We start from the raw sequence: 24251 nt of genomic DNA on the forward strand, positions 1-24251 counted from the left end.
TACTGAAGTGACCCATATTTTATTTACTGTGAGTGTGTGGCAATAAAGAATACAATGGCTTTTAGTAGATGAATATTGTAGTGTTTGGTACTTGATTCAGGCTACGATGCTAGCAGTTTTAACCACCAACACTGCAAATGTCAACTCAGTGAAAAAGCAGGGTTCCCCCCCCCCCACCAGTAGGCACTAGAGAGAAAAGAGTGTCATAAAACTTGTCTATTCATAAATTTTCTTATCCCTATAATGCCCAATGTATCCCTAAACCCTAGCTCATGCCTGGCACATAGTAGGTATTCAATTTGTTGAATTTATTAATTTTTTCTCCAGGGTAACCTTTAGGGAGGGCAGGCCCCAGGAGACTATTAGAATGATTTTTGCTTGGGAAGTCATTCAGCAACATCCAAGTGTCCACATCTGAGTATGAAAATCTTACTAGGCACAGTGAGGGAATCCAAAAGAAAAAGCTTTCATCATGTACTTGGGCTAGAGAGAACATAATCATATGTGAAAATCACTAAAGGTTTATGAAAATGTGCATATAAAATAGAATACAGAGGATAAAGACTTACCAGATTAGTGGGACTAATGAGGGAAATTAGGAGAATTCATCATACCTTGAGGGAAGGAGAATTCATCATACCTTTCCAACTTATTTGAGTAAAATATAGATCTAGTCTGGGCACCTCAGTATTTTGGGAAGTGTTATTTTCCTGGCATCACTGGATGGTGAAAACACTGATGGGACAGGGACTGATGTCAGGTCATGCCCCTCTCCATGGTGGAAGTAACTGCTTGTTCTGGGGAACCAGGATGATACGAGCAGTTGCAGCCCCTCAGTTCACCAATCCAGGTTCCAGAGCTGACGACTCATTGGAGTAACTAAGGGGAAATCCCTTATATCATCTAATGATTTTTAAGGATTATCATTTCCACTCCTCACCCCACACATGCCCATCCTTTATCCTCCCATTCATTTTCAGTTAATTTTGACATTCTGTTGAAATTTTTTGGTTAGTTTCTAACTATCTTACCATTGTACATTGAGATCTGGTCATCACCCAGACAATATCCTCAAATTCAAAAGCAGCACCATCAGTATATTCCTTTCCCTGAAACATTTTCCTTTAGATATTCTACTTTAGGGACCTCAACAAGTTACTTTACTTCCATAGATCTTAAAAAAAGGGAGATGGACTATGTTGGAGGTTTTCAAACTTTTCTTATCTTGACCCACAGTAAGGAATACATTTTTACATGACAAGGTTCACACAAATAATATTTAACCAAAAAGTTTCACAAAGCTGTATTTATTCCTACTAGTGATGCTATACTGATTTTTGTGGGGTTTTTGCATTTTTTAATTTGTTTTAATTGAGGTAAAAATTCACATAACATAAAATTCACTATTTTAAAGTATCCAATTCAGTTGCTTTGCTAAATTCACTATGTTGTGCAACCATTACCACTATTTAATTTCAGAACATTTTCATCACCTCTAAAAGAAACCAAGTATCCATTAAACAGTCACTCCCCATACTTTTTCTATTCTTCTTCATTTAGTTTCATTTCAAAAGAATGCTGAATGAGACTCACTAAACTGGTCCTATGATCCATTAATGAGTCACAACTCACAGTCTAAAATAATAACTAAATACTTACTAAGAGGACTTCTATCTCTAATTCTATGATCCCATTCCATCCTAAACACCATTTCCCTCCAAGTGAAGTCCTCTGGTTTGGAGGATTCCCACTGAAATTTTTTAGAGTTGCAACTTGCCTGTTTGCAGTTACTCATTTATTCAATAGACACTTATTAAGGGCTTGAGTGGAAAAGAGATACAAAAAAATAGTGCTTACCTTCAGAGAGTTCACAATCCAGTAGAGGAAGATGGGCATGAAAACAAATGAGTATGAATGAAAAAGGGGAAGTGATCAGTTCTATCTTGCAGTGTATGAGCGGATGGACTTAAGAGGAGTTTCACAGAAGATAGGATCATAAGCTGAATTTAGAAAGAATATGTAGGTATTTTCTCATTGTTATTTCAGCTTCTCCTTTGGAAATCTTATTTTCAAGGCTACACTACCACTTTCCTACAATGGACTCTGCAAGTCCCAGAAAGACAGTATAAAGAAACTGGGTTTCATACTGGCCAAGAAGAAGGAAGACAGGAAGGAGAAAAGAGAAGAAGGAAACAAAGAAACTAATATTGAGTACCTACAGTGTCTTGAGCACATATATTTTCTCATTTAATCCTCCTAATAATGCCTCAAAGTATATATTCTTATCCACATTTTGCCCAGAGCAAAAATCTCTCACATGTCCTAATTCATTCTGGTTATGTAGGAACACATACAAACATTTTCCAAGTGAGACAGGGATGTGATGCCCTAAAGTTTGACACTTCAACATGAAAACTTTCACTAAACACCTCCAATTTGCCAATGATGTATGATCTTTTAGAACTCGTTCTTAGGAAGGCAGCTATGATATAGCAAAGCCATTATTAGGTGAGAAGGCAACTGATGAGGGTATCTCTAACCCATGCATTGTGAGGATCTAGGAGGAAGGGAAGAGTAGAGATGTGGAGAGTAATCTGAAGGTTTTTTCTTTTCTTTTTTTTTTTTTTTTAAAAAGACATTCCCATTGATGTTCATGCCAGGAAAGTTTTCAGTCCCCATCAGTCAGATGGCAGAAAGGGGGAACAATTTTTAAAAATCATAGAGAAAATGGATCTCTTGCTTCCGAGGAGACAATCTTCCTTGTGGCACATTGCTTGAGAGTGATTTCTTGCCCTGATGAAAAGCTGAGGGGAATGAAGCGTTCCTGACCTGCTGGGAGTGGACCACAGTGACCTATCGGCTAGAACTTTCAGACATTCAGATGCTACCAGAGCAGCATGTGGAAATAGGCAAGGTTTGGAAGGCACAGGACTGGCCATTGTTTGGACAGTGTAGCCAACAGTGGATCTCCTTTAGGCAGGAAATCTGACCAAGGACCACTGTGTTTGACAAGGCCGCTGCAGGAGCGGGGCATGGGTGAGGTTGAAGAGAGATGGAGACCTCATGTAGGAAGCAAGAAGACAAAGAGATTACTGAGGAGGAGAGTGGATGCAACACATAAGGGGTACCGGTGTTGGAACACTGAGCCAGGAGGTGATAGCTGATAAAGAGACACAGAAGCACTGCCTCAAAGACCAGGGGAGCAAGTTTTGGGTTGTAGCAGATCACAAGCAAACACAGGAGAAGTCTGAGCGCTTCTACAGCCACCGGCAACTGGGAAGGATTCACGAAAAGCTTTAAAAAGTGGAAAACTCTGGTTGGCGAAAAAGAACGCTTGAAAAAGGAGAGCTAGGCCCCAGAAATAGAAGAAATGTGTCTGTTAGTATTTTTTTGAGCACTAATTATCTCAGACATTGTGATGAGCACTTTACTTCTTTTTTAAAACTCAAGTCCACCCAAGAAAGGAAGCGATACCATCCCCATTTTATGGACAACAGGTCTGAGGCTTGAATTTCAAGGTTTATTATAGTTGCGAAGGCTCTACATCAGATTCACAAAAAGAACAGAGGCAGGCAGCAGGGATGCCTTTTGACAAGGAGTTAATAGAATAGGCTTTAAAATTATCTTAGGCCAAGATAAAATAAACGAGACCAAGAAAACTTACTCTTGGGCCTGGTGCTCCAGGTGGACCCTGGAACATAACAAATTTATAAAGTATTTAGTAAATGTCTCGAACCAGGCAGGCATAGAAGCATCAACGGTAAACAGATATAAATAAACTCACCGGAGGCCCTGGTTGACCCCGTGGTCCTTGGGGACCCTAGAGAAAGGAGACAAAGCACAATATGTATATATTATGTTTTTGGTTTGGTATAAACAAGACCACTAAGATGCAACTGTCAGTCACTGCCTTTTCGTGTCAGGTAAGTCAGAAGAGTCAAAGTCGTTTTAGTATTTTGAAGTTTTATGTTCTTAACTCAGCTCTCACCCACACTGCTGAACAAGCTGGATATACACTCTCATGTTTTGCTGATATTACTAGAAACTAAATTTATTCATTTTAGTAAACTTATAATTGTAACATTTAAAAATGTTAATACTATCTAAGTATGTTTTTCCTGTTATTTCTATCTACCATCCACCTAATGGTCAAAAATGGAAACTTCCGTGTCCCTAGACATCTCCTTTTACCCCCAAATCTACCTACTGTTGATTTCACCTCCAAATCTTTCCAAAATACTACTCCATCCTCACAGCTACTGTCTTAGTTTAGTGCTGATCATCTGCCATGGACTGAATGTTTGTGCCCCATCTACATTCGTATGTTGAGTCCCGAATCTCTAATGTGACGGGGAATCTCTGGGAGCTGATTAAATCAGGCGGAGCTCTTACGCATGGGAGTGCTCTTGCAAGGAGAGACACGAGAGAGATGATCTCTCTCCACCATGGGAGGTTATAGCAAGAAGGCAAACCACATAGAGGACCCTCATTAGATACAGAATCTGTTAGCACCTTGATCTTGGATTTCCCAGTCTCCAGAACTACGAAAAATAAATGCTCATTGTTTAAGCCATCCTGTCTATGGCAATTTGTTACAGCGGCCCTAGCTGACTAAGACATCATGTCGTGCCTGGAGTCCTAACTTGACTTCCTGACTTTATTCTCTACTATCCTAATTACATTCTACTTAAAAAATGGAAATATAATGGTGTCATTATTTAATTAAAGTCATTCAATGGCTTTTTACTGCTTAGTGGGTAAGTATAAAATTTTTTAACGTTTATCTTTTTATTACAAATTTCTTTTGTTAATGGAGGTACTGAGGATTAAGCCCTGGACCTCATGCATGCTAAGCACGCACTCTATCACTGAGCTACAACCCAACCCCCAAGTATAAACTTCTTAACAGTGATAACTACCATTTACTGAGAACTCACTATATGTCAAATTGTGTGCTCATTTATTAAGAACTCATTGTATGCCAAGTTGTGTGCTATATTTCTACTTTGCAATTAAGAAAATGAAATGGTTAAGTAACCAGCAAATATGGGGCAGAGCTAGGATTAAAATCCAAGTCAGTTGAATACAGAAGTATATGCTCTTAGTCGGTATGCACCCCTGCCTCTTCTTCAAGGCCTGGGCCTTGCCTCCACTTACCCATCCTACACCCCACCTAGAACTGACCAACTGTAGATCCGACTCTTCCAAGTTCTTTCATAATACATTCTCTTGCATGTGCTATTTCCTTGACCAGGAATGGTCCTCCTTACCTTTTCTGTCTCCTTAATTCCCATTCCTCTTCCAATACTTCTTTAAAACTCCATACCCACCTTGCCTACCCCTCATGCCACATTCCTCCTGCTCAACTAACCAGTTTTGCATTCTGTAGTACATAACACATTGGAAAGTCCCTGGGGACCTTTAAAAGTGTCTTAGTCACCTTTCTATTTTCTGGAACAGGAATAGTGCCTAATACACAGTAGGGGTTCAAAGATTGTCAATGAATGAACAAATTAATAATGTTAAAATTACTAGTATTAGTTTAGAAAGGAGAATAGTTAAAATGTGTATAGTAAAATTCAAAAACTTATGCTGACATTTTCCAAAATGAAACAACAGTAATCACTATGCAAAGAATGCTCAAAATTTAACTTACTTCATGGTCAACTGAATGTTAAGACTACATTGAGTCAAATTCAGGTTATGGTTAAAAGATGGCAAAGCAAAATTTATCTTCAACTGAGTTTTGAATAATGTTGATACTATGTTTGACTTGTATTAAGTATGTTTTATTGCCTAAGCTGCTGATTCTAAATATACTGTGACAACAAGAACAAACAACACACAGTAACTTAAAAAGGACAGAGTACTCCGATACCATGCCTGCTGGACATTTCTTGGTTTGTATGATTTATGATTACAATTTAAAGCAGAAAATGCATAAAACTTTTATCTCAGAAGCTGCATGGTAAGTTAGAGAAATTGTATGCTGGAGATAGCCTTTTAAATACACAGAGGCTCAGAGTGAAGTTGGCTGTTTTAAGTTTCTCCATTCTGGATCAATATTGTAAAAACAAACAGTTGACATTTCACCCTACTTAGCAAACTTCTGACAGTCGCAAAATCTCACTGATGGTTCAGTACAAAATATCTTATCTCTCACTCTGAAAAAGGATTCTGTCATAGAAAGAAAAAGGATTCTATTTTTACTGAGTTCATTTCAGTTTGTTACCCAGAACAAGTCAGATCATCACAAAAGGATCAAATTAAACACTTAAAACAAAACAAGCCAGGGCAGGATGACCCCAATGAAACAACTGCCAAATTGTAGAATAAGGCCAAATAAAACAAAATATTCCTTTTTTATTCTTCTACCTAACCCACCATTAAGGAAAAGTGATTCATTCTCTCTGGATCCTATATAAACAAGTATCTAAAGGACATTAGAATATAAACAGTTTATAATAAAACTATGATTGTCTATGTTAACTTCCTACAGGGGAACCAAATTAATGCGAATTGTTATGTGGATATTTGGCTATAGTGAAAGCATCACCTTTGAATATAGACTCTCTCTCTGTTCAATTCCAAAATTTACATAATGATCCTTCAAAAGTAATGCATTTTTTCATTAGACTCGAAGAATACTGATAAGTGTATGTCCTGAAACCTGACTTTGTTAGCCTTTGCCTTTATGTAGATATAATCTTGATTTAGTTTGATGACCTTTACTTTAGGCTGACTTAGGTACAGAGAGCTTCCCTTCCCTTGTTTATGAACTGACAAGCCTGCATGGTGGGATGTGTAGCAGCATCCCTGGTCTCTACCCACTAGATGCCACTAGCACTGCTCCCTTTTCTCCAATTCTGACAACCGAAAATGCCTCCAGACATGCTAACTATCTCCTGGGAGCGGGGCATGATGGCTCCTGGCTGAGAGCCCCTGGTTTAGAGGGTGTAACTGGGAGGCTGGTAGTATAAAATAAGATTTATTATTAGACAGTAATGTAATTAAGATGGGATGACTAAATTACAAGGCATAGGGGATAACTACAAATCAGGAACTTTTTCGTATGGAATCTGTCATGTGGGTGGCTGGGCTATTAAATGTAGGTGCGGGGTGAGTACTACCATCTTCCTCACCCACGTTGCTCCTCACCTTTGTTTTCGGAGAGGTACTGTGATTTATATAAAAGTACAATAGCATGGGATTTGGGGGATCTGGGCCCTGGTCTTATCTCAGTACCTAATCAGCTGTATATCTTTGAGTGAGTTGCACATTTAGATCACAAATATCTTGACTGTAATATAATAGGTTTGGGGAAGATAATCTCCAAGATTCACTTTAGAATTGTGATTTCCAAGCCTTTAATCAATTTTCTTCCTAATGGGAGAAAGAAGGTCACACATGCATACACATTGGGAAATTTAAGTTTGAGGTTTGAGTGTAAAAAGAATGTGTACTTGAATTAAGAGTTTGGTAATTTTTTCACTTCAATGAATTACACTATGAATTTTAAAAAGAATCATGAATATACGCCTTAAATTCTTTACTTGTTAATATAGAGGACGTATTTTCCCATAACTTAGTTTTTCCTTGTTGTGCTCAAACCACCTTCCTCACTGTCAAATTAGAGACAAATAAGATAATTTTGCCAATCAAGAATTGTGAAGCAATTTAGGTCACATCTGAGAAAGCGTCAATGGGGTTCTTCACCATTTTACTGATTTTCTTTAATTAATATGCTATAAAATGAAGCAGCTATCTAAAAATTAATGCTGGGATTATTTACTCTCCACTTTTTCTACTTCTATAGCTTTAAGTTATATGTTTCAAATTGTGACATTTGGTTAAATTTTTTTTCAGATGATTGACACTAGGATATCAGTTCTACTAGGAGTTAAATTTTTTTTTTTTTTTTTACTAATTATATCCCAATATTTCTGGCAATCCTCTTTGCATTACTTAAAGTATTAATCATATTCTAAAAGTGTTTGAGGGGCTCATGAAAACCGGGAGATTTTTGTAATCTTTCGAGATTAATTTGCTATTAACATGATAGTTTTGAAGTAGGGGGCAATGGGGAGATTCCTACATGCTATCTACCAGGCAGTTTTCTCAGGATGTCACAATACTCTGACTCAGAGTTATGAACCCAGGAACTTATTTTTAAAATAGTCCACAGGCAGGCAGACATGGAACAAATAAAGAATAGAAAGGGAAGGAGTTCTTTCATATGTGGTGAAACAAAACAGCTCTCTCAGCGGTGGTGAGGACTTATTCGGGATCATTATTACAGTTTACAATGTTAAACTGTAGAAGATCCGAAGCTTCCTACCAAGAAATCCAAATTCATGCTAAAGTGAGCTGTACAGTGAGCTGTAATCCCCCCTCCTTTTTAAGGCACTGAATCATGATTTGGTCTTGGTATAAAACTTGGTAAAACAGCATAGCTTTATAAATTCTTATATCAGCTTCATAAAAATTTTAAAATAAAATTTATAAAGCCAATTTAATAGATTGTTGTGATTCTGATCTTTGTACAAGGAATGGAGTGTCACACTTGTCCCTATACAATAGATCTTGGCTAATAAAATTCATTCCAAAAAATGCCTCATGTACTGGTATTATTTGAAGCTGACCCCCTGAGGATATTAGATTCTGAAACACAGTAGCTAACTAGGATTCTTTAGCCAGTCAATTATTTAAACCATTCCCTTAAGAAAACAAACCTGTAACATATACTGAGAAAGTCCAAAGGAGACTGTAAGAAATGTTATTAAGCTTTTCCATAGGATGAAAGCACAAAAACGTTTATTGAAGATTTTATGAATTAAGTTAATTAAAGATAGTCTCTAGGAATTAAAAAATTACTTTTATAAAGCTCTTTAAATCATAATGGAGTCAAAGGAAAAGAGGGGATAAAAAGACATTTAGTACCAATTATTCAACAATAAAAACAGAATGAACCCATAATCCTAATTTGCCAGTTAACTTTACTTTTCAGTAGCTAATTTTATTGCCTACACTAAATGCCCTTGTGCCCCCACCTTGGTACTGGGAGTTTGTACCTTGTGTATGAAGAGAACTATGGTAACCCATACAGCAAAAGACTAATAATTATGTTAATTCAAGAAATGCCACTCTAGCAGCTAGAACTGGAAGTAGTTAACTTATCAATTCATTTCTCAAATACTACCTACTACGTAGCAGGTTTTATTCTGGACACTGATAACCGGTGTATCAAAGTTCCCTGCTCTCATGAAGTTTATATTCTAGCAGAGGAGACAGAAAACAAATAATTTCAAATAGTGCTAACTGCTATGAAGAAAACAAAACAGGATATTGTGAAGGAGAATGACCAGGAATAACAAGACCGAGTGGTCACGGAAGGCTTCTCTAAGATGGTATCTGAGCGGAGACCTGAATAATGAGATAAGAACCAGTTATTTAGAAAGCAGTTGAAAAAAATGTTCTAGGTAAAGGAAGGCATGTTCCAAAGAACAGAAAAGGAGGTCAGTGTAGTTGGCAAGAGACCGTGGTTTACCTTGAGTTTGGAGAGGCAAACGGGGTAGCTTGTGGAGGGCGTTGTAAACCAAGAAGAGGAATTTAGACTTTATTCTAAGTGCAAGAAGGAGTCATAGAAGGTTTTAAAGAGGGGAGTGATATAATCTGATTCACGCTTTAATGAAATTACCCTAGTTACCATGTAGAGAATGCACTGTGGGGGGAGAGTGGAAGGAACAAAAGTAAGTCAGGAGTCCAGAGGGGACACCACGGCCATCGGGACAAGGGTGCCAGTGATGGAGAATTAAGGCAGTGGATGGACTCAGAACAGAAATTTAACCTGACAGGAACTAACCTCTACTTTAAAGAACTCTTCTTTCTTCTCTGTGCCTTTGTTCACTCTTTTACAGGGGAGCCCTATTCACTTTCTTTTACGTAGAATCATAGACTCTTAGAGCTAGAAGGGACTTTTAAGGCGTGTATCCTAATTCCCTACTCAGTGCAGGGATACCAGTCCAGTAAGTCAAAGAGAGAGACATTGCACTTCAGTGACACCCTCCCCATCTCACAAAACTAGCTTGTTTTAAAGCAGTCCATTATTATATTAGACAGTTCATTATTACATTGAGTTAAAATTTGCTTCATATCCCAACCATTTAGTCAATCAGTACCTATTCTGTGATAATTATGTGCTGGGTACTATAATGCACTGGAAATCAGATGGTATCAAATGTTCCTCATGCCCTCATGGAACTGACTATCTTTCAGAGAACTAAGCACAGATATTGAAAACTCAATTCAATAAATAAATGAAGTTACTCTTATTATCATATTCTCTCTCTCTTTCAGATATTTGAAGACAACCATCATGTCCCAACACCTCAAGCCTTCTCTAATTCATTTACCAGTAAATTATTAAATATTTATTCAACACTAACTGTAAGACAAACACCGTCTTAGGTGTTACGGACACAGCATTAAGACAAATAACAGATAACATGTCTGTGTCATGGAGCCTACATTCTAGTGAGGGGAGGTATAATAAGCCAAAAAAAAAAACCCACAAATGGATATGCAGTATGTCAGGCTGTAAAGCAACAGGTTATGGAAAGACAGGGAATCTCAGGCAAATGGAGACATTGCTGTTTTATAGAGGCTGGTCTGAGAGAGCCTAAGAGGACATTTAAGTAAAGGCTGAGGAACAGTTGCCAGATGTTGTCCTGGTTACTAGGTGTTATGTCTATGGGTGGCAATTCAGCAAGTCTCCCTTGAGCAAATTATCATTAGACTGCAACCTCAAATGAATAGGAACCACAGAGATAAAGAATATGGGCATGAAAAAGCAGGTGCAAAACCCAGGAAGTGAAGAGAGCGAAAGAACAAGGAGCAGGAATGATCACGCTCCTAGACACATACATCACTGATCTGAGAAAGCTTTTCTCCGTTGAATGTGCTTTAATTTTGCCCATGTTCCCCTTTGGGAATGGCCTGACTGGTGCCACTATCTGCTCTATTCTGGATGCCATATTTCTATCAGTGCAACCTAAGATTACAGGCATTGTCCACTGAATTTGTAATCCATCAGAGCCACTGAATTTTTTTCACGTGAGACATTAGTGACAATCATAGTCATAGGTACTCAAGGCTTCCTAATCCTGAGGGAGCTTATGTTCTGGCCACAGTACTTGGAGACGATAGGTCAGGGAGGCAGTTGGAGACAGGGATGGAAAATGGGCCAATTCCAAGCCCATTTTTTCTTTCCTTTTTCTACTCCTCTTGGGGGATATGTAGCTTCACTCTGTACATACATTCTTGCTTCCTGTTAGAGTAAGTCGGCTGAGCAAATATAAGGGACATATTCCTGCAAATTAAACACATCTATTTTAATGCCCTTTGAGGATTCTTAGGCTATCTGACATCACATAAATTCCCTTCTTCAGCAAACTAAAATAACTACAATTTAACTGTTCTGAGCCCCAGGCATACTCTATGGCGAACAGCAACAATCTCAGCTGTCACTGCATAATCTCATTACCTTTTCATCAAGACTTCACTGCTATCTGCAAGTTTATTCCTATGTGCCTTCTGTACTCGGCCTCATACCCCTCATTTCATGCCACGCCTGCCCTCTGTTTATGGCTGCTGCTTTAATAAGTTCTGCGGGGAAAACGGCCCCTTTACAAAATACCTTCTTTAACGTGGAAGACTTGACATCCTAGAAAAGTAGGAAATAGTGCCAGTAGAAGCCATTTAGTCCTGAAAATGCTGTGTACCTTTTGTCTCACCCACTGTTTCCAGTTGGCTGAAATAAAGACCTAATGATTTGCTTCTGCTTTGCAGCCCTCTTGGGTGCTGACTGGACACAGTGACGTGTATCTGAAGTGACTTAACAGTGCTCTTGTTCTGGTTTGTGAAGAAGGCTCACATCTCCTCTCCCGATGCCTGACAAGGCAGATATTCCATTTCACACGGTGATCTGCAAAGAATGTGACTGCCAGGTTCTTAAATATGTTTAGGGTTTACCAGCTTTCACTGCAATATACCATATAGGTTAGCTGTACTTTCTGAAAACTGTACTTTTGTTTTCCTACCACAAATATCAGAGGTATAATAATGAAAAAAATCAAAAAAGGTCCTTCCTTTCATGGAGCTTATAACCTAGTATTTACAAGCGATACTATAACCACAAATTTAGTTAAACTTACAGTTTCACCTCTGAAGCCTTTTTCGCCTCTGGGTCCCTGAAAGAAAGAAAAAATGTTAGTAGTGTTGTTGATAGTTATTTATCAAATGTAGTCAAGGCTGTACAGAGAAACATGATAATTTATGTTGTCTTTCTACCTAGCAAGACTTGTTTAGTTAAATTTATATAAATTCTAGTTTTCTTTTCCTAAGTTATACAAAGCAAAACAAAAACAAATGTAATTTATTGATTCATCATGTCTGTTTTGCTATTGCTAGTTCCATCTTAAAGTGAGACAGGGATACACAACTTATTCATTTAAGTCAAAACAGCTGATCTGACACTCAAATGCAAAATAATTCAGAAAGGAAATTAACAGTTTCAATTCTAATGTTTGTTTCCCTCAGCCTTTGAAAAACCTTGTTTCTAGGGTGGTTTCCTCCTCTTTTATCTTCTTTTTCTGTTCCTCCTTCTGAGCTACATCCCAGATTTTGGCATATTGTTTACATTTTCTTTCAGTTCATAATATTTTCTATTATTATTATTATTTTTAAATGAAGTATAGTTACAATGTGTCAACTTCTGGTATACACCATAATGTTTCAGTCATATATATATATATATATATATACATACATACATATATTGGTTTTCACATTTTTCATTATAGGTTACTACATATTGAATATCGTTCCCTGTGCTATACAGAAGAAACCTGTTGTTTATCTATTTTATATGTAGTAGTTAATATTTGCAAATATCGAACTCCCAGTTTATTCCTTCCCACCGCCTTTCCCCCTGATAACCATAAGTTTGTTTACTATGTCTACGAGTCTGTTTCTGTTTTGAAGTTCATTAGTGTCTTTTTACTTTTTTTTAGATCCCTCACATGAGTGATATCATGTTATTTCTCTTTCTCTTTCTGGCTTACTTCACTTAGAATGATGATCTCCAGGTCCATCTATGTTGCTGCAAATGGCATTGTTTTATTCTTTTCTATGGCTGAGTAGTATTCCATTGTATAAATATACCACCACTTCTTTATCCAGTCATCCTTCAGTGGACATTTAGGTTGTTTCCACGTCTTGGCTATTGTATATAGTGCTGCTATGAACACTGGGGTACATATATCTTTTTGAATTAGAGTTCACCCAGAGGGAACTCCAGTTTATAACATTTTCTAACTTCTCTTGAGACTCTCTCTTTACTTCATAAATTATTTAGAAGTGTAAAGTTTAATTTTCAAGTGTTTGCAGATTTTCCTATTGTCTTTCTAATTTATTGATTTTTAATTTAATTCCATTATGGACTTAGAATATATCTTAAATGACCTGTAGCTTTTTTAAGTTTAGTGAAATTTGCTTTATAACCTAAAATACGATCTATTTCAGTGGCTGCTCCATGTGCACTTGAAGAGAATGTGAAGTCTGCTTTGCTGGACCTACTGTTACTCCTGTTAATATTTTCATGTTCGTCCTTGTGGAAATTATTTATGTGTTTTTTTAATTAAAAACGAGGTAATACTATTCATCTTTTCTGTAACCTGAGTTTTCACCTTCAAAATATAATCCAAATATTCTTCTATATCAATCCACATTTCCCACATAACTATAATGCTTACTAGTATTTGATAAACTATGATGACATTTTAAATGAATTTCCTATTAGATTTTTTCTAATTTTTGTCATGATAAACAATACTGATAAGTATCCTTGTACTCCTTAAACTTTTTGATAAAAATTATCCTCCAGAAAGTTTGTTTGAAATTGCATTCACACCTGCAATATATGGGAATGTATGTTTTTTCTGATATATGCCATGTACTATCATTTCTCATTAATCTTGCAGTCTAAAAATACCATCTCATTATTTATTCACCATATATATTACTTCTTTTGTGTTTCCCATCTTGTCCTTAACTCATTTTAAACTAGGATATTAACTTTAAAAAACTGATTTTTAAGATAACTTTACAGAACTTATTTTTACACCCTCTCCCACTTCCAAGCCAGTATTAACAACTTGGTACATATCTCTTCATACTTTTTTTCTAATCAAATATTGACATATTGACTTATTTACATGTGTATGGGGTGATCGGTCATATTTTATAATACTGATGTCATATTATACTCTTCTATGCATTATATTTTTCACACTTAACTATACATCATGGAGCAACGGCAAGTCAGCCAAACCAGATACAACTAATTCTTTCTAATAGTTACATTTCACAAAATAGCAAGATCACAATTTACTCAACCATCCCTCTGCAGATGAGCGTTCACGTGACTTCATACTTTTTTGTCACTACAAACAGTGCTATGAAATATTTGTAAAATTTGTATTGAGTGCTTTTATTTCTATGGGACACATTCCTGAAAGTGGAACTGCTTGGTCATAGGGTATATGTACATATATTTTAACAAATATCTTTCTATAAAGGTTGTAATTCACATTTCTACTAGTGATAAACAAGAGTACCATTCTCCCTATGTCCCTTCCTGAGAGGTTAGATATAGTATCTTATTACCTTAATTGGCATTTCTCTGACTAAAAGTTAGAAGAGCACCTTTTCAAATAATTACTGACCTTTGGGATTTATCCTTCAGTTTTCTACTGAGTTTTATATTTTTTTCGAACAAATTTGTAAAGCTTTTTGCATATTAACCCATTATATGTTGTATGCTTTGCAATTACTTTTTCCTACTTATATTAATTTCATTTATTAAAACTTTATCCACACAAAATTAAAATTTTTTTAAGTGTTCAAATATATTTTCTATTCTTTTATAGTTTTCAGATTTCCCAACTTATGTAAAAGGTCTCTCTAGCCCTTAAGCTATAGTTTAGTTTTCTAGAAAATTTTTCTAAGATTTTTAATTGTTTCTTTTTAAATTTTCTTCTTTTCCTTCTTCTTCTTAAAGTTTTTAAAAGTTCGTCTGGGATTTTTTTTTTTTTTTAAACTAGGTGAAAAAGAGTTCCAGTTTCTCACAGCAGTAGTAGAACTAGAAGGAATTCCATCTCCCTTCCCTATCGCTGGTGTAGGGTGTGTGGCTGATCAATAGACATGAGAAAAAATTTAATGGGAGACTTCTAGAAAAAGCTCTATTTTTATCAAGACCAAGCTACAGATCACTTTTTCACTTCAAATAACTATGTCTAGATGTAATTCTTAAGAAACTGTAGTCATCTTGCCCTAAGTCTAATTACAAAGATAACATTCAAGATAGCAGAGTAGAGGTATGGAAATGGTCTTGGATAACATGATTGAGTCACCAAATTAACCAAATCTGAAGTCCTACCTAACTCTGAGATAGTATGATAGGCTTCTTGATCGTTAGAGCCAGTTTGATTCATGGTTCCTATTCCTTGCAGCCCAAATCATCCTGATATACCATTTTTGTTATAATTAAATTCCTAATTAGTCTGGGATCTAATTTTGGGTTCTAGCCTGTTACATTGATCTATTTGTTTATTTCTTTTTTCTACCACATAGTTTCATTTACAAAGACTTTGAAATAATGTTTTCTTATTTGGAAAAGCAAGTCCTCCAACCCCCACGATTATTTTTACACAGTATTTCAGCCATTCTCACTTATTTTTTCATAGAAAACTTTCATTAGAAGTTCTCCTTAGAATGAAAAAAAAAAAAAAGGAAAAAATTTGATGTGCATGCTGAATATTCTAAGGGCCTTTAAGAAGTATCTATAAACAAAACACAGTATGATATTTTAGTTGAGCCATTTTTAATCACATTTTCCTTGACCAATTAATATTTCACATTTTTGACAGAGGAGAACAATCATTCCATAATCAGAACACTATGTGTTCCTTAGCTTGCTGCAGAACCACCCACTGAAGTATGAGAATTCTCCCACTTGCAATCTCCCACTTAGACTACATCGCCCTGAATGGTAAATGCTGCAAATCTAGAGAAATATTGAGTTATATATTTCATTTTTTTTAACTTAAAAAGCCAGTAACTTTGGTGGTGAATTCTTCTCTAAATTTATCAAAAAATAAATAGTTATACTTATTATTTGAAGCATTCCATTTTACATTTTAAAACTCTGTGTCTCATATATATAACATTTTCAAAGATCCAAAGTATTAATTCCCTGCAGAGAATGAATCTTTGCTTTCCAAGACTCACCTTGCCCCTGCTGGGCTCTTCCTCCTGTATGCTTACACTACTGTTGGCACTGTAAAACTCTCCCATGAGCACCTCCCCAACCATTGTCTTATTTCTCTCTGTTACTGCATAGCAAGATTTCTTAAGGCATTGGCATATGGCATATACTAACTGTCTCAGTTTCCTCTCCAGACATAGCTTGAATGGAATGGAAAGAGCACTGGTCTTGAAGTAAGAAGTGTCAGCTATGTAATTCACTACCTGTATCATCTTGAATAACTAGGCAACCTTTATAAAGTTCATCTGTTTCCTTATGTCATAAATGTAAATAATCCTCCCTACTCGAAATGTTTGCTGTAAGAATTTGAGAAAAGCTATTATTCAATATTTTTGTCTATTTTCTTCTTTACTGCAAGCTGTACTCTATTTTCTAGTGCAACTTATTGTCTTAAAGATCACTTTTAGCTACTCCTTTCTTCAAACTGATCTATCTTAACCTTGTGCTTTTCTGATTTTCTTGGTATTCCCACCACTATTTCTTTCCTTATAGTGGGCACTTCCAAAGACTCAGTCTTGGCTATCTGCACATCTTTTGCTACGCTCTCTCCTTCAGAAGACGGATGTTTTTTTAAATCGCTTTAGTGATCACTCCTATGCTTATGATGCTCAACCCCTCCTCTCCTGCCCAGTTATATTTTCCTTTCTCGACTCCAGTTTTAAGTGCCTACCTCACTATATACACCTTCCTCACATATACATGGTCTCTAAATTCTCAGGAATAACCTTCAGATGAAAATGTACACTTACGTTTGCCCTTTCCTTCTCAAATACCCAGGGTGGTCCTTTGTGGTGTATTCTAGAATTGTATTAAATTTTTTAAAAATATGAAAAGGAAAAAAAAAGGCCTCTACTGTGACAGACTTACAGTTCTACCTGTTGGGCCTGTTATGCCTTCTCTGCCAAGGGGGCCAGTGCTTCCCTGTTGAGGGAAAAACAAACAAAACAGTCAGTCTCCTTGCCAGCATAATTCAGAGAAATTCTAGAAACTGTCGTGTAGAGCGGTAAAATAGTTCCTGTTCACATAATTACAGGTTTTACTACAGACTCTTATGATATTAGCAGAAATCATAGATTTGACACAATTCTGCATATTATTATAGTTTCCTATCAGGAAAATTACATGTGCATAATTTCTAACAAACTGAAAAATCAGCATTGTAATTTTTATATGGTGATACCTTCAGTGATGCCATTTTATATGTGTATCATTGCATAACAAACGCAATTACTTTATATAAAAAAAGAATACATAGAGTCATGGGCAAAATTTTAGGTAAATTTCTTTACAGATGTTGAAGGAGCAGATGTTTGAGTAACATGCAGCACCAATACTGGGAAAGAATCAGAGGGCACCATTTGTGACGAGCTCAACTTCTTGTTTCTTCATCAGTAAAATATGAATGCCTACTTCATAGGTCCTCTGTGAGAATTAAATGTGAAAAACAATTTGGAGAGTGTAAGCTATTATTTGATTATGAAGGTAACCTTGAATAAGCCCAAACTGGTCAACGCCCAAACTAAGGATGAAGCCCATCATTTCTTAATGAACACAAAGTACCTGTCTTAGTTATTTTTCTTCAACCGCCACTCCCAATGGCTACAAATTTCAGTCTTTCTAGTTCAACTTGGAATATATAAATGTAGATATCTAACAGGCTTTTTCTTTGTCCACCTCTTGCCAAGGTACATAAAGTACTATTAATTTAGACAATTATAATGCCATGCAGATGGCTTGGACAGATATGTTTAATATTAAGTTGGCTTAGAATGAGGGAAATTACTTGAGACTCTAAAAAGTAAATCTAGTAAGATCACTTTTAAACATGAAGATCTACTTTAAGTGATAATTTTAAAATATGGTACCCAAATCTCAAAGTTCAAGAGACTTGATTTTTAACCTAATCAATATATATCTTCTAGATTGGCTTATCACTGAAAAAAATAGTCAAGAAAGCTTTAATCTAACAAATTTGGCCATGATCTGACTCTCTGAAATAATTATTTGCTTAAAAAATGTAGAGGTAAACATGAACTCTAGAAAGAGTAGATCCAAAGAACCAAAAATTATCTATTTTTATCTAAATGTGTCCAAAAGATGAGGTGCTATGGTTTTAATGGTTGGTACCTAAATACATCTTTGAAATGGAAGATAATTAATCCAGATTTCCTACTTCAATTATTTTATTTAACCATCAAATATTTATTGATTATTGAGCAAGAACTAAGCACTTAGGCCACTTAATATTCATTTTACTTTCTAATTATGCAATTAGCAAGCAACCTCTAACATACAATTCAGTCAGTTAGATATGGATTCAAATTCTGGTTCTTCTACGTACTAGCCATATATGGCCTTCAGCAAATTACTTTCCAGAGATTTAGTTTCCCTACCAGTAAAATGGGGATAACAGGATCTCTCACAGGAGTTTTTACCAGAATTAAATAACACGGATATAAACTGAACACCAGTACCTGGTATATAATAGTTTTTTGCTAAATATTAACCTAGCAAGACTTTTCACTGGTCTCTATAAAGGAATATCTGCACTTACAAATTAATATTTGTGAGCTAGTTACTGTAACTTTGCTACTGGAAAGCTGGTAAAATTTCTGGAGCTGCAAAGCAGGATAAGCTCAGACCCTGGCTTACAGAGACAGAGTCCTTGGTATGATTCTACTTAAGATGGGCTGGACAGGCAGCCAACTTCTCTTGGACAGTATTACGAAAAGATTTAATTAACTGAGAACTTAATAAAATTAGCATGAATGAATTTACTAACTGGGAAACTTGATATATGTAGGGACCTAAAAGCAGTATTTATTACAGAGAAACCTATCCATATATAACTCATCTGTCGATGATCAAGAATTGGACTTTACATAAAAGCACCAATTTCCCATGGTTCTTCAGACATCATAAACATAACTAATAAGTTTGCACCTGCAGAAATGCTGAGAGGAGATTTTAAATAAACATTTCCCATGACAACATTGCTCTCTGTATTATGGAAAATAATTTATTCTAAGAGTTACAGAAGTGGTGTAGGATTTCAAAAATCTGACTTTTCATTTACTAGATAGCGGTTTTCAGTTGTGAAGTTCTCCTTCAAGATTCCTTCCCCCTACGTCTGAACCGCGCTCCTCCTTCCTCTGCACTCTCTCCATCCCGGCCTCAGCAGCTCCTGTTAGTCTCAGAGGTGAGACTACTACAGTCAAATCAATGCTTTGACGTTCTATAGCTTTTTTTCCTCTTTAGTTTTATAGATCATCTCATCAATTAGGAGAGTGTGGTTAAACAAAAAAGCAAGCAAACAAGCAAAAACAATAACCAGGACCAACTGGTGACTTACCTATCCTATTTATGTTCTCTACAGTTTGCAGTTCCAGGCACTAAACAGCTAATGGGAGTTCTTCAGAGCCCTGATCTTTCCAACTCTAAGTAGTGTCTCATCACTCTCTGGGGACACCTACCCCTGAGCAGAGGAAACACAGCTTCTAGGAAACATTTTTCAAAGTATGGTCTGAGGAGCTCTGGTCATAGGCAAGCCTCCTCCAGGTGGTGCATGGCGGTGGTGTCTAGTCTCTGGTTATATTATTGCTTATAACAAGAAACTCCTTTGTTTTTGCTTCTGGTATGAGTTAATAAATACATTAACCAGTAGTCATATTCATTCTTACCTTTTACTAAGTAAGAACTGGGAAGTATGGGTGGACTCTGGGGGCTTTTGCTCAAAATAACGAACTGAAAATGGCTGAGAATCTCTGCACGTGTTCTAATGAGTTTCTATCTTAAAAGCCACTTTATTAATTTGGAGTAAGTTAATTTTAGAGTTTGTAACCCCAGTTCCTACAATCAGCAAAGAACCATAATTTCTGGGCAGGCAGAATGACTTTATACTTACCCTCCGTCCAGTAGGACCTTTAGGACCTGATATTCCGGCAATGCCAGCATCTCCCTCAGGACCCTAGAAATACAATAAAAAAAACCCAAAAGTCAAAAATACGAACATTTTACAAATGAGATAATCTTGTACCAACCTATCAAGAATTGGTTCTTAAAAAATGGAATGTGACAGTTAATGATGTACAGGCTAAAATATTTTGGAGGTATTTGTACTGAGGTCTGATTTACTTCGAAAAACACCAAAAATGGGTTGAGAGAGGGATAGATAGATGGACAGGTACATAATGAAGCAAGTAGATTAAAGTGTTACGGTAGAATCTAGGTGGCATGAGTGTTTACTCCTCTCAGCTTTACTGATGGTTTGAAATTGTTCATAATAAAATGGGAAAACAGAGTAAGAGGAGACGAAAGCAAATTATTCAATAAAACTGCTAGGAAAATATATAGCTCCATAAGTTGTAAAATTAACGTACTCAAAACTCAAATATTTTACTGTACCAACTGAAATTTTGCAGATTAAAAAAAAGCTCAAGTCAAAGACAAAATTTATTTCAATATCTTTTTTTTCTAGATAGTTAGAAGACCAGCAGAAAATATGTACACATACTTTGGGGCCTGGGAATCCCTGAAAACCTGTCAATCCTTGAACACCATGTTCTCCCTGCAATGTGAATAGATACGATAATCATTATCGTACGATGGTGACCTGGTCTGTAGAATAAGTGCTTAATGAATTTCTGAGTTGGCACATACTGGCTGCCCTTTCATGCCAGGCTCTCCACATGGTCCTTGATCACCTTGTGCTCCTCGGTGACCTCTTTTACCTTGAATTCCAGGTTGACCAGGTAGCCCTTGTTCACCCTGTGCACACACACACAAAAAAAGTGATCTTGACTTTAGAACCTATAAACATATTGGCTTTTAAATGAAATCCAAATACTGGCCCATCTTTAGACATAGTACAAGGCACTGGGGAAGTCAAAATCTGCACAGTCATTCTCCCCACCAATATTTTCCACATACATAATATTTGATTACAATAAACAAGAAGAGTGGCAGTAGGGAAAGAGAATTCCAGAGATTGTGGTCATGACTGTGGAAAGAGGAGGGAAGGAGGCCTGCTCAAGTAGGAGGAAGAGAGTGGGGCTACAGAGAGAGTGGTGAGGGTGAGGTATGTGTGGGGGTGTTTGCAAGAGATGGAACTGGTATTTTATTTCAATTGAAATTATTTTGCTGTGTTCTCCTTACCATACAGAGATGATTCAGCCATCTGATACCAGAAACAGAGCAGGGGATCTTCTGAAGTGTGAACCATGGTTTTTGCCATGATTATCTTTTCAATTACATCATTAAGAAATTTCCCATTGTCTGTTTCCCAAGATTCCTTTGATTATGAACCCTCTTTACCCCCTAAAAGTTCACTTTAAAGATACAGTTAATTATCATTATTTTATTTTCAAAAGTCAAGTCTTTTTAAAATTTATTTTATTTTGTTTTTTGAAATGAGACTTGCAATAGCTTTTACCATTTCTAAAAATAAACTTAGGAAGCAGGTGGAGTTTATAGACAGATTAATGAAAAACGATGCTTGGTAGACTTTGACCAAAGAGCTCTAAGATTCGCAAACTATCCTTCACTGTTTTGAGATAAAGATACAGCTTTGGAAAGTGGGGATATTTCTTATTTCTTTTCCTGATTTTAGCATCTGCTCAGTTATCTTGCATTTTAGTGAAAAGGGAGATTCATGGTATAAACATCCACAGAAAGGCTCAAATTCATTTTCATTTTACCCATATGGATCAGAATACATCAAAATTCTGTAGAAGTGGAACTCTGAAAGCCAAATTAAGAGGTAATAATGATGAAGGTGCCAGTGTCTTAATCCTAGTCTTTTATGAAATAGTATTATTGGACTAATCTCTTAGTTATCTGGGTCAAATTTGCATTGAGATATTTCTAAGAGAGCTTTTGTATGGAAAGCCTGCTGACATGTGTCAGTACTCCATGCAGTGAATGTTAAGGCAAGACTTAATCACCATCATTTTGACTTTAAGAAATAGTCTGTACTCCTGTCACATTTTTTAATTGGTTGGTTAGGTTCAGACTTCGAGGAACAGGCAGTGTTATCTGGGAGAGTATGTAAACCGAAGTAAATAAGACTTCTCTGTTTTAGAGGATAAGGTGGATGACAGAGAGGGAATAAGAACCAAAATGAGTCAAAATGCATTTTTTAAAGCATCACCAGTCCCGGGTTAATGAATTGTTTTGGCAAATTACATGCCCTGCGGCTGTCGCGGGAGATGGCTATGTCAAGGTCTCATACTTTCCTTTCTTCCTAATGTGGTTTTATTATTAACCAAATTTTATTAAAAGCTATTAATCTTACCATACTATGACCTAGCCAATAAACTCAGATCCAGAAAGGATGGTCAATACTGCTCACCCATCAGAACCGACATGAACTTACCTTCGGGCCTAGAACTCCTGGGCTTCCTGGCAGGCCTGATGAGCCCTTTGCTCCTCGAGGACCTGGAGACCCAGCCAGTCCTGCTCTTCCTGGGCTGCCTCTGATGCCCTAAATAACACAGATAAGAAATGAAGACTGGGGCAGTTCCTAGGAAATCTATCCAGAGGCTCAATAAATGATGGAAGGGTTGGTGTTTAGAAAGGCTGCTGCTGACACACTGCCCAGGTTTCAGACTTACCCTGGGCTTCGTTCCCAAATGAGCGAAATGTTAAATGATGTTTTGGCTCACCTAAAATTTCTAATTATAGTTAATGTAATGGTCTTGGTTTTTTAAATAAAAATATAGAAGCCGTACAAAGTCCACCAGTATTTTCTGACTTAAGTAGCCTAGAGATGAAGTACGTTTATGTATCCTAACTTTTTCTGTTATACTCTAGTGAGCATGGCGACTCTAATACCTGATTAATGTACCCTTAAGAAGAATATTCTGCTCGATGTCAACCAGACTTATTGTGGTCATTACTTCTCAATACATACAAATATTACATCACTATATTATACACTTGAAACTAGTATGTCAATTATCATATTAAAAAATAATATTCTACTTTTCAATCACACATGATTCCAGACAGTTTACTACAAATAGTTTGATTGGGAAAAAAGTTAAGCAAGCAAACAGTATTTCCTCAAAGCCAAATCCTAAAACAAGGTTGCTAAACTATGGTTTGCAAGCCGAATCCAGTCCATCCCGTTTATGTAGAGATCATGAGCTAAGAATAGTTTACATTATATTATTTTCATATGTTGAAAAAAATCAAAAGAAGAATAATATTTCAAGGTGTGGAAATTATATGAAATTAGAATTCTGTATCTATAAATAAAGGTTTATTGGCACACAGCCATGCTCATTCATTTATACACTGTCTGTGGCTGTTCTGTGCTATAATGGCAGAGTCCATTAGTGGCAGGAACTGTGTAAAGCACTCATTGCTTCCCACTGCTGCTTGTTGCACTGCAAATTTCCATGATGCAATTATAACTTGACAGTGTTGAACATATATTGACTTACTGTGAGATTTTATTTATTATCAGTGCATATCGGTTGTATCAAGACAAAAAGAAAAAAGTGGCTTTGAATTAAGGCACAGCAGAATGTGAATTATTTTGTGATCAAATCAGATGTCAAAACTTTATGTTCATTATGCAATGACACTGTAGTTAGTGCTAGAAAATATACAATATACAGCAACATAATCAGACCAAGCACCTGACACAATAGTCTTACCTCCCAGAAGTATAATAGTTAGAAAAATTAGGAAATTTAAAATGGAGTATTTTATCACAACAAAAATTCTTCAAAAAATATGAAGATGAAATTGCAACTAAAGTTATGCTTCTGAGTGGTTCATTTGTTAGTCCAACAAGGAAAGTCACTTACTAATAGATTTAATTAAATTGTGCAACAAAAATAAACTTGTTTGTTAGTCTTTT

General features: G+C 36.3%; 1 protein-coding gene across 10 annotated transcripts in view; it reads right to left on the bottom strand.

Moving 5' to 3' along the window:
- The window catches only part of COL24A1 (collagen type XXIV alpha 1 chain), a 337788-nt gene that overhangs the window by 20800 nt on the left and 292737 nt on the right, over positions 1 to 24251 (bottom strand). For 9 of the 10 annotated variants that reach the window (XM_032494719.1, XM_032494718.1, XM_032494720.1 and 6 more), the window contains 8 exons: positions 22758 to 22865; positions 21044 to 21151; positions 20898 to 20951; positions 20289 to 20351; positions 17252 to 17305; positions 12213 to 12248; positions 3785 to 3820; positions 3665 to 3691 (listed from right to left, as the gene is read on the bottom strand). In XM_032494719.1, coding sequence (XP_032350610.1) covers positions 3665 to 3691; positions 3785 to 3820; positions 12213 to 12248; positions 17252 to 17305; positions 20289 to 20351; positions 20898 to 20951; positions 21044 to 21151; positions 22758 to 22865 — 486 coding nt within the window. The remainder of the gene's footprint in view (positions 1 to 3664; positions 3692 to 3784; positions 3821 to 12212; positions 12249 to 17251; positions 17306 to 20288; positions 20352 to 20897; positions 20952 to 21043; positions 21152 to 22757; positions 22866 to 24251) is intronic. The other variant, XR_004325201.1, reaches the window with a different exon arrangement.

This window comes from Camelus ferus, chromosome 13, assembly GCF_009834535.1.
Source record: "Camelus ferus isolate YT-003-E chromosome 13, BCGSAC_Cfer_1.0, whole genome shotgun sequence".
NCBI lineage: Eukaryota > Metazoa > Chordata > Mammalia > Artiodactyla > Camelidae > Camelus > Camelus ferus.